This window comes from Gobius niger (assembly GCF_951799975.1).
Source record: "Gobius niger genome assembly, chromosome: 14".
NCBI lineage: Eukaryota > Metazoa > Chordata > Actinopteri > Gobiiformes > Gobiidae > Gobius > Gobius niger.
In genome coordinates this window covers 15118716-15130440 of record NC_136865.1, presented here as the reverse complement: position 1 = coordinate 15130440, position 11725 = coordinate 15118716, and the positions used below count along the sequence as shown (strand labels likewise).

The following is an 11725-nucleotide window of genomic DNA, read 5'->3' as shown; positions in this document are numbered from 1 at the left end:
GGGACTACCTTGAATATTCAGATATGTGTAAAACTCCATTGTCCAAACTGAGTAGAAAAAGTAAGCGGTGCCTGCCAAATAAAAAAGACAGTTTCAATGTTGGATGTTGGTGTTGACTTTCAGAGCCTGTGTTTCTGTTTTGATAGATCCGTTCACTTCTGCTCCAAGTATAGGGTCTTGTATAAAAAGTTGAATGTTTACATTTTGAAGTATCTGGGATCTGTAGATTTAGCTTTAAAAAGTATTCCCTCACATGACTCTCATGACTGAACGTACAGTATGTTACTGTTATTGCAATAACTGACTTTTTTTAAAATTCATTATTCGACTGAAAAAACAATTTATTATTATTACCAACTAATCACTGATCAGTTATTGAAATAATCGTCCATTAAAACATTTTTTATGAATAGATGCAATGCATGTGCAAGACAGGAAAGATTTTCTCACAAGGAGAAACCAGCGGCCTGTGGGCTCCTGATCATATAGAGCTATGAGTAACAACTAAGGCTGCAAGGTTTATCAATATCAAATCGTAATTGAGGTTTTGACTACTGCAATAACCTAACCACAAGGCAGCCAAGGCAAGGCAGGTTTATTTGTGGAGCACAATTCATACACAAGGCAATTCAAAGTGCTTCATGGTTGCATAAAATTACAAGACAGCAGATAAAATCAAATGAAAAAAAATAGACATATAAAATGAATTAATAACAGTAAAAAGCAAGAGTGCGGATATATGTGCGGATATCCCACCTCCTGGAAGTGCACACTGTCGTTGTGTCCTTGGGCAAGACACTTCTCCCACATTGCCCCCAGTGTCTGCGTACATTGGTGTATGAATGGGAGTATGAATGGGTGAGTGGATCCTTGCTGTAAAGTGCTTTGAGTGCCTAATGTAGGTGGAAAAGCGCTATATAAGTTGAGACCATTTACCATATAATACTTTGGAGCTTTACTAGCTTGGATTTGAACATTGTCAGAGTTGAGGCCTGTCTCACATCCTCATGAAGACTGTTCCAGGTTTTAGCTGTGTGAAACTGAAACGCAGCCTCGCCGTGTTTAGTCCTGACTCTGGGAACCACCAGGAGACCCCTCCCTGAAGTTCTCAGGGCCCGAGATAGTTCATACGTTAAATCATGAAAAGACTTGTGCACAGGCAGAGCTGTTTTAAATGTTATTCTCTGAGTGACAGGAAGCCAGTGCAGAGACCGGAGCACTGGACTAATATGGTCGTGTTTCCTTTTTCTTGTCAGGACTCGAGCAGCAGTGTTCTGGATGTACTGCAGCTGTCTGATAGCTCGTTTAGAGAGGCCGGTGAGCAGGCCGTTACAGTAGTCTAACCTGCTGGAGACAAATACATGTTTCTCTCTAAGTCTGGTTTTGACACTATTCCTCTGATCTTATTTTTCAGATGATAAAAACTTGCTAAAGTTATTGCTTTGATGTGGCTGTTTAAGTTCAGGTCTGAGCAATATGTTGTTTGACAGTCTAAAAGCAACATGACTTCCTTCAATAGTTTATACATTTAAATGTATCAATATGAAAATCGCAAATTGCAAATCGAAACGCAATGGCAATATTTGTCTGAAAAATAACAATTGTTTTTTTGTCAAAATCGAGCAGCCCTAGTAACAATTACGTGTCGGCATGATTTCCTCCAGGTGCTCGGTTTCACCCTAACTCAAACAACATAGGCTCCTATCTGGGATTCCGAATCTCAGGCGGTTAATCTCTTGGTTAATTTACGGTAAATAAATTATAACAAATTGTAATTTTTGTAAATATAGAAACTAATAGCATAAAATAGTAATGCAGACCTATCCCCTTATTTTTTCTATTAAGTTTACTGCGAAAGTATATCAATTATTATCTAAAATGTGTGGTTATAGAAGATGAACTGAAATAGCACACAGCATACATATTAATATATTGTAGAGGTATTAACATTGAACCCTGTTTTTAAGATGCTTGTAGGAGATTTCTACCGTGGTGCTCCTAAATTATGAGGTAGGTCCAAATTATGGAATAAATGTCATACATTCAATATTTGGCATAGAGCAAATATGTCACTTGGTCCAAAATCCATGCACATTTACAACTTCACAACATTTAAAAAAAATCTGCAAACCCTGGAGTTAAAACAGAGTGCTTTGGTTCAAGACAGCGAACAAGACAGATCATCGACCAACTGAAGCAAGCTTATGATTCATTCAGTTTCCTGCAAGTCGGATTTTGCAATACCAGACTTCATCGTCGAGTTAATGCTGATTATAGCAGTTTCACAATCTTGATAGAGTGTGTGTGCATCTCTCTCAACAACCAAAATGCGAAAGTAGTTCTTAAAGTGCCACGAACGAATGAACAAACGAACAAACGAACAAACTAACTAACTATAAAAACTATCTGTGCGACCTCTCCCTGAACGATTCAAGCCGGCGTGGCCCCAGATTGTTTTTGCCAGAGTAGGTTTATTTGGCTCTCGGAACATCCTGGGAATATCTGATATTCCCCGATGTGGAGATGAAAACAGTCACTATATTGGATAGCGATTTTGCCTGTGAATGACATATTGTGTACAATAAATGTTTAATGTCATGACACGCGTTTGCGAAATCATGCGTAGCTAAATCTAAAGCCGAACAAGAAAGAACGTCGTCTAAGAGCTTCTGAAACATTTTCTAGTGGGCATTACGTTAAACTTAGATCATGATTATTTGTTCAGCATAAAGTTATGTGGACTAGTGAAGCGTACTACATTTCTTTTGCTAACATCATATATATCAAAAAATACTAGAAGCTGCCCTTGTCCAAACGCCTTTAACGTTAAAACAGTCTAACAGTATGTTAGAGGATTTCAGCTCACCACAGCCAGGTCCTGAGATCACTCCCCTAATGCTGTCTAACTGACTGTAGAGGTGTCAGTCCCAGATTCCTATGTTGCGCAGCCCAGGTGCCATGGCCCCCATAGCCTACATAATACGTACAGATTCTGCACCTGCAACTTTCAGTCAGTCTCTGCACAAAACTGGCCTGAATTTACGATCAACTCTCCACCAACCCAGGGGTGAATGTTGTCGCTAGTCCCCAAATACGCATCTTACCCACTACACCAGTGCTAAGTGTCAGAGGCACCAGCACGCGGGCAGGCACCAAGTTCGTCCTGAAATGCTCCAGCGCTTCCATCCATCCTCTCAAGAAGTGTTGGCTACACTTGAATTAAAAGTTTGGCCTGTCTGAGTACGAAAACGACCATTTCCCTGCCCCTGCGTGCACACCTTTGCCTCTGGATCATTGCTCTTTTGGCGTCGTAAGAGTCAATATGCCAGATAAAGTGAGGTCCTCTGAAAAAGTAGTTTCTTTGAAGTCTCCTGGCTTGCCCTCTGGACACACCGTTTGTATCCAATTCCCTGAGGATAATGCACATCTTCCTTTCTCACACGTAGACCATTTTCTCTGCACTTGGCATACATTCACCAGTATCCCTGAAGCTGTCCAGAACCATGCACACAACAACTAGTTTATACAACTTTTTTACATCCAAGTAGCACTCCAGCCTCCCATTTTTTTCAACACAACTAATTTTGGTTATGAATTCAACCAGAACCGCCAGGTTGTAGTATTGTTACGTAGCCACATTAATAACAGATCTGTTGGCCAGCACTAATTTTAATTATTTTAATTTTAAACCCAATTCGAAATAAAGGTAAATAAAATTCCCCCATTCATGCTCCATTGTGTGTGGAGGATGCCTAGAGCAAGGGTGTCGAACTCATTTGGGTCGTGGACCAAAATTCAGCCCCCACGGAGCCGCGGGCCGCAAATATTGTAAAGGACTGTGGCCCAATAAACAATAACAGCTTACACTTATTGCGCTTTACAAGCCTGTGTCACACGTTTCTCTAAGTGTTACAAAGTGTTCATTATTCACTCACTCCACACTCTGTGGTAAGCTACTCTTGTTGCCACAGCCGCCTTGAGGCAGACTGACCATTTATAACGTGGCAATAATGTGCTGTTCATATCCTGATCTCTTATTATGTCAGTGCCCTCTACTGGACATGTGTGGAATTCTTTCCTTTTTTAAATTGAAGCTGTTCCCTATGGCTGCAGTGAGCATTCTGGTTATTTCTTTACATTACACCGGTTTTAGAATCACTGCATTGGCTCCCCGTGTGTTTCAGGATCGATTTTAAAGTTATTTTAATGGTTTTTAATTGTCTTAATGGTCTTGGTCCTTCTTATCTTTCAGAACTGCTTTTACCTTACGAACCTTCACGGCTCCTTCGCTCCTCCAACAGAGGTCTCCTAGTTATTCCTAAAGTCAACAAAAAGACTCATGGTGAGGCGTCTTTCCAATATTACGGCCCTCGCCTCTGGAACGACCTGCCGGAGGAGCTCAGGGCTGCAGAGAACGTTCACATTTTTAAGAGCAGGCTCAAGACCCACCTTTTTAGCTTAGCCTTTAACTGACTAATCTGTTTATTTAATCCTAATATATAAAATGTGTATACATGAGAGGTTGTCCCAAGCGCATTGTTTTAAATGTTGTAATCTGTAAAGCACTTTGTGATACCTTTCGGTATGAAAAGCGCTTTATAAATAAAGTTTGATTGATTGATTGATTTAAAAATGCATAACTCCGCACAAGAGGCTTACTTTTTTGTTTTACATACTCAGAAATCCATGCTCTACAAGGGGCCAGATTAAACCATCTCACGGGCCGGATCTGGCCCGCGGGCCTGGTGTTTGACACATGTGTCATGGAGTCTATACGCCGTAGATGCAGCATGCTGCCTTGTTCTCGACCCAAATATGCTTGCGTTATTTCGCAATAATGATTGCGTTATTTCGCTAAACTATTGCGTTATGAAAGCTTTCCTTTTTTAATTTGAGCAGATGTTCATTAAAAAGGTTTCTCCTGTCTGTATTCATGAATCATGATAGCAAAGGCAATGTGTACAGTATTTGTTTTATACTTATTTGAAAAAATAATATGAAATTGAAAATAAAAATGAGGAACAATATCAGGATTTTTATTGCCATATCGACCTGCACTATAATAGTGTCATGATCTCTCCAAATGAACCAAGACAACAAACAAAGGCCCTTGCCGACTTACCCACACGACATCTCTGTGTCATTTATGGTACTCATGGTCAAATTTGTTGTTTTAACTTCAGGTGTTGCTGGTTTTGACTGTCTGAAGGCCTTTTGAGCTTGAGAAGTAGAAACCTGTCCAAGATAAACATCAAAATCACAATGCATTTGGTTAGATAAAAAAAAAAAAAGTTTAGCTCATTAGTAGCTCATTAAAGTTCATACAATTTCAAGCAATCTCTTGATATTGGAGGAGTGCACATCATTTCGCTCACAGAGGGCCTGATTAACTACGCTATTGCACAAATGGATAGTGTTATCTACATAGGCCTATAAAATCTTTTTCAATTGAAGGTATGAACTGACTATTTCATACCTTTGAAAGCACACAATACTGGTTCAATTTCAGATAACCTTTGACTATCCCTAAACAGTGCATTTGTAGACATCTCCAGGTTACGCAGCTGACATGTCAGCATGGAAGCAACAACAGAAGCTACAGAAGACTGTCGACAAGTGTTGTTGTTTTGACTCAGTCCGGAATGCTGTGGGTTCTATTTAGAATGAAATGTACATCCACGCTACAATTTACCAAAAGTATTATTTTATGATTAACCAGTTGTATTGTGCTAAGAGGCAAACAGCATGTCTACTCTATGCCTATGAGTACAATTAAATGGGTATAGTGTACAACAAGACAACAATAATAGTTAAATACTATACAGAAGTAAAATATGTTTAAAAAGCAATGACAAAATGTGACAATGACACACAATCACAACAATATAATTTTCACAGATGAGGTAGGCATATGAATAAACATTAATCTCACAAAGTTTAGGCTGCCTCTACCTCTACCCTCAAAATATACCGCTATTGTTTTCTCCACTGCAGCCTCAGAGGCATTTTGGAGGCCCCCATAAATGGTCAACAAAACAAGTCTAAATTTTAAAAGACACAAAGAAAAAAAAACTTTATCTAGGACTATTTGTTAGAATTTACTGTTGTAAATCAGTATCAGATCAAATCATAGATCATATCAATAAAATCAAGATCAAATCAAATGTACAGAGAGCTTTTCATCTATTTTTTAGCTACTCCCACAGATTAAAATCAAATTGCAATTTACCCACCCAACCACCTCTCACAAACAGTCATTGTTATTTTGTATGCACTTTTAAGCTATAATATAGTATAAATTATTTTGAATAGAATCGAGTGAAGTATGATTATTGGGGCTCCCTGGATTAAAGGGGCCTGTCTCCGGATTTAAATGGCTGCACTAGAGATAGCAGAAAGTATATTGAACCCTCATAATAATAACAACAACACATCAAACAAGTGACACAGAAATATGTTCACCTTGAATCAATAAGAATCACACGCTGGTCAGTCTGTGGTCTAAAATCACCCCTGGCCTGGGCACGTGAGGCCCACGAGCACAGTGACACGCTCCGGTGGGGGCAGTGCAGCCTGTGGGACCAGCACAGGCGGAAACTTTCACCGTAGAACAAAACAGACGCAACGTCACTCTGCTGGGGAAGCTCTGTTTTGGGTGTTAACAACACTAAACTTATGCTTGAATTTAGAAGGGAGAACAGGTAAGTGCTTTATCGTTTAGATTATCAACCTTATTATTGTTTAGTTAAATGTACTTGGCTGAAGTAGCTGATATTCTGTGTAGACTGTATGATAGTACCTGTCAACGACAAGCTGACAGTTAGCATCAGTAGCTCTGAAGCTAACAGCTGGGCAGCAGGAGGAGCTATTGCCTTGTCTTTAGCGCAGGAAAACTGTGTTTTTGTCTGCAGTCGAGTTATGGTCTACTGGGGAATGATCAGGCATTTCTCAATGTTTGCACTTCAGATCCGATGTCATTCTGTTTGTTCACTTTATTAGTCGACAGGGCGTTTGTTTTGTGCTAATAGGGGCGTAACTCACTCATCACTTAGGACATTTGGAAACGGGGTTTTATAAAAGTTAGTTTTATACCACCTCTTCTTAATTCTGCTCGATTTTATTTCTACCTCGTGTTCCGTCTCCTGCAACAGTGGCTAATTGTTATTGGAGGTGCGTTGACTCACAGACCTGTCAATCCTAAGACTTTTGGTATATTTGTATTTATTTGCAGCTAAGCTCAACAGAAATCATTGAGCTCAAAGAGTGACAAGATGTCATACAGTAAAACAGACAGTTATCGTGCTGTCCCACGGGACTTCCACTCCCTGACCCAGACATGCAGCTCCAACATACAGAAGATCACACAGAATAGTAAGTATGATTGTGAAAAAGCAGCAGTGTGTTTTTGTGCTACTGTCACGTACCTCATGATAGTGTGGGATGTACAACTGAAGTATATATTTTTTTCCCCTACAGCTGGACAAATAAAAAGTATGGTGACCCAACTGGGGACCAGACAGGACACCACTCAACTCCAGGAGCAGTTGTACGTAAACATTTATGCATCATGTCGACTTTTAGATGCTCTCAGGTTGAGATCAACTTAACCAGAGACAGTGTGAAAACTTGATTGCTGCACTTTGTTGTCAGATATTGTTGTTCTTCACCAAACACACTATTGTTTGTCTGATTTGTCTCAATAAAATGTAAATGTTGTGTAATTCTAGGCAACAGATACAACACTCTACAAACCAACTTGCCAAAGAAACCAACAAGCACCTTAAGGAACTAGGCTCCATTCCACTACCCATATCCCCCTCTGAACAGGTAACAATGAATAGTTTATCTGATTTAAGGCGTTTGTTTGGCCCTCGTCTTCACCTCTCTTCTCCACCTCATGCCTCCATTTTTATTTTGACATCAACCAGAGGCAGCACAAACTTCAAAAGGAGCGACTTATGAGCGATTTCTCAACAGCTCTGAACAACTTCCAGGCCATCCAGCGTCTAGCAGCAGAAAAAGAGAAGGAGTCTGTAGCTCGAGCAAGGGCAGGATCCCGTCTTTCAGTGAGTCATGACGGATTTTGTGGGAGACACAAAGCGAAAACCTGTGTTTGGTTCACATGATCTTTGACAAACTTGTAAATCGTTTTCTTCTTTAGGCTGATGACCCCTTTCGAGATGAGAAGCTCGTGTCATTTGACAGGTAGTGCTATTTCTAGATGTTTGAGCTCAAGACATTGTACTAGTCTGACCATTCAAGTCTGGCGAGGCTTTCACATGAAGCGGGATACTTACACTGGCTGGTTTTGCGTCAAACTGATAAGCAAGCCAAACAAACCGTGCTTAAGACTCAGTGTTATGGCTATTCTACAGAGATGGTTTGACCGTGCAGTATGATAAATAACAATATAGTTTTAATCTCTAATAAACAACATCACATTTAGATACTATAAGGACAACCATGGACAAGAAAGTGTACTTTGAAGAGTTATTTGGGTGGTTACAGTGATCTCTCAGCAAATTGTAAAGTACTAGATTTGCACTATCCAATGACCATGCGTTGGACATATTCTTTGGTTTGTTTCAAGTCAAGAGGACTGGGGCCAGATGACTACTCAGACGGAAGAGGTAGCCATTACAGAGGAGGACCTGGAGCTTATCAGAGAGAGGGAAACCAACATTAGACAGCTCGAGGTATGTCACATGCTGTATTTGTTTCTTATATACACGGCACACATATTTATGTAAAGAGCAAAACTCTTAAACAGAACTGGCTCAAAATGCAACTTTTTATTCTTATCATACCTGTCGGGGAATGAATACGCAGTGTGTTTGGGTGTGAATGTGCACTTAAAGACCACAGTTCCAGCTAATCTTAAATGAATGGATGATGTGCATGATTAGTGTGATATGTGATATATGAAAGTGACTTACATTTGCGTTTACTACTTATAATTATAGTTTTGATCATAATGCATGAATTTGGGCTCCTTATTTAGATTTTATCCCAATATTTCCTCTGATGGTATTTTCTTCTTTTCAAGTCTGATATTTTGGACGTGAATCAGATCTTCAAAGACCTAGCAGTGATGATCCATGACCAGGGAGAGATGATTGGTAAGTAACAAGAATATATGTTTATTTGTGTTACTTTATTTATTTATTTATTTGATAGGGATGAAGTGTGAACAATTAACAAGTAGCACACTACAACATTTATAGCCAAGGCTAATTTGCAATGTACTTATAAACTTCATTTGCAAACATTTTGACAATTTAGTTTATATTTTGTTTTATTCATTTATATTTTTTCACTACGGTCATCCTTTTCTCTATCGTGCTTTAAGGGTGCATTGCTTTTGTGTATTTTAATCAATACAGTTGTATTTTATTAATGTATGTATATGGCCCTCTGCAGATAGCATTGAGGCCAATGTGGAGAATGCCGAGGTCCATGTTGAGCGGGGAACAGAGCAGCTTCAGAGAGCGGCCCATTACCAAGTGAGTTTTCATCAAAGTAAGAGTTGAAAACGCTCCGTTACTCATTTTAACAAAACGTTTTTCGTTTTTCACAGCAAAAGTCACGCAAGAAGATGTTTATTCTGGCAGTGATCTGTGCAATAATAATAATCGTAGTTAGCCTCCTCATTTGGTGGGGAACTAAAAATTGAAAATATTTGTGCAAATTCAGTGCCACAAAAATTGCACCTCTTCATTGTAAGGACCTGACTGTTGTCTTAACATTTGCAAAAAGTTATATTTTGATGAAGATCACTTCTTAGAAAGAACACAATGTTGCATCTAGATGGATCAAGGCTCATTGATTGGGCCTCTGCAACAAAAATGTTATACGATTGAATATTTGCCTATTTCATTTGTTATTTTTATCTACTGCACTTACTTTTATTGTCACTATGTTGATAAAATATTCGTAAATCAGATAAACTATCGGTAAATTTGAGTAAGGATTTGGCAATGCACATTTTGTATCTGGCTTCTGATGTAGATTTTTAGCTTGTAGAAATTTACACATAAGCATACGATAAATGATGAATGTACCTTTATTGTTGTATACATGTTGTACAATATGGATATTATGATGACCAATATAAAACATGTTGTAAATATTACCTTGCTGCATTATGTATCTGTAATTATGAATTTTAGATCACCAAGCTGATCTCTACTACACTTGCCCATTTTTATTAGATTACTCAGACATTCACTATACTCAATAAATGCCTGCCTGACTGTTTTTTGTATTTTTTTTTTCCCAACACAGCACTGCTGCCTAGTTAGTTTCACTCTTGAATTGAAATTAATCATTAGCAGAGGCCACCGCTATAAGCACCAGAAATCTAACCATTTTTATTTTACTTTTTTGAGTTCTCAAATGTTTGAATAGCCTTTGTAAATAGATGATCTGATAATGATGTAACTAAAACACCAATATTAGAAAACAGAACTATGTTGACATCATCATTTAAATACTTATTTTCTAAGTTTCATTCCACATTTGCTGGAACTTCAGTTTCTGTCACTCCCTTCCTATCTAGTAATGGGCTAGCAGTTAAATAAACCAAGAGAATATAGTTATATGCAGCTGTCGGAAAACCTGTGCGATGGCTGTATCTAGTTCAGGAGCACTAGTTTATCAGCACTTAATGGTCCGCTCTCTCTTCTTAAAGGATGGAGCTAGTTATGTTGTGAGCTATCCTTGGTTTAAAGGCCCTATACCTGATACCTGACGAGTTTATAGTCACATTTCACATCATGCAGGGTCACTTTCACAGAAATGTTACACTGTCCTGCAAGTTCATGAAATTGATACAAATGCTTATACACAATGTTGTTTTTCCTCCACAAATGTGAGTTTGCAATATAAGAGGATAAAACAAATTATGTTCCATTAATTGAAACAAAATCAGTCCCTTTAAGTTTGCTCAGGGTTGAGGGGGATGGACCCCTCTTGACAAGCTTGAAGCAGTTAGGGAGTCAATTTTTCACAAGGAAGCATTACATGATGGGTGACAAATGGATTTCCTAATTGTATGTGTGAAATTGTGAAAATAGTGTTGACTCTTGGACCTTTGAGTTTAAGTGCAGTGTTTTATTGGGTGACCAGGTTGAAATGACAAAGAATGAGGACACCATAGGTGCTTGCCCGGGCTATGTCACGATTTAAAATTTTGGTGTCACGATTATTGTGAGAGAAAATATTGCAATTTGATGATAATTCACGATTATTGACCTTTTTTTTACATACAGGACTTCAAGACAATGCATTAAAAATACATCATAGCCTACAAAACAATAGTAAACTTGATGATGATTATGATTATTATTATCATTATTATTATGCCACAGTCTAGGCTAGGTTTTTGTGAAGTTCTCCATTGTGGGATCAATAAAGGATGATCTTATTTTGTCTTTTATGTTATTAAAACTTCCTACTTTGTCTCTCTTTGTGCTTATCCATGCTGGTCCGGGCTGTTTTTTCAGCAGGGTTAAACAAAACAAAAACATATTAGATTGTTGTATCTAATCTATATTGTCGATTTTTCTAGTCATCTAACCCTAAATGTTTGGGACAGTGGTTTTCTATTTAGTCTCGTGTGCCCCCTAGTGTGCATTTTCCTAAAGAAATATGGGGAGAGAATGAATTACGCTTGCTTGATCCAATTTATGGGATTTGGGAATACTATTAAAACATTGCTGTAAAA

The 11725-nt window shown here is 38.5% G+C and overlaps 1 protein-coding gene across 1 annotated transcript; it reads left to right on the top strand.

The window, feature by feature from the left end:
* The first annotated feature begins 6579 nt into the window (after window positions 1-6579).
* On the top strand, window positions 6580-10162 carry LOC306973667 (syntaxin-12-like). The gene is made up of 10 exons (XM_079570656.1): window positions 6580-6705; window positions 7237-7371; window positions 7477-7546; window positions 7728-7827; window positions 7929-8066; window positions 8162-8205; window positions 8591-8696; window positions 9047-9119; window positions 9421-9503; window positions 9578-10162. Exons 2-10 carry the CDS (start codon window positions 7272-7274, stop codon window positions 9671-9673), a joined length of 810 nt encoding a protein of 269 aa, XP_079426782.1. The 5' UTR covers window positions 6580-6705; window positions 7237-7271; the 3' UTR covers window positions 9674-10162.
* Window positions 10163-11725: the final 1563 nt, after the last annotated feature.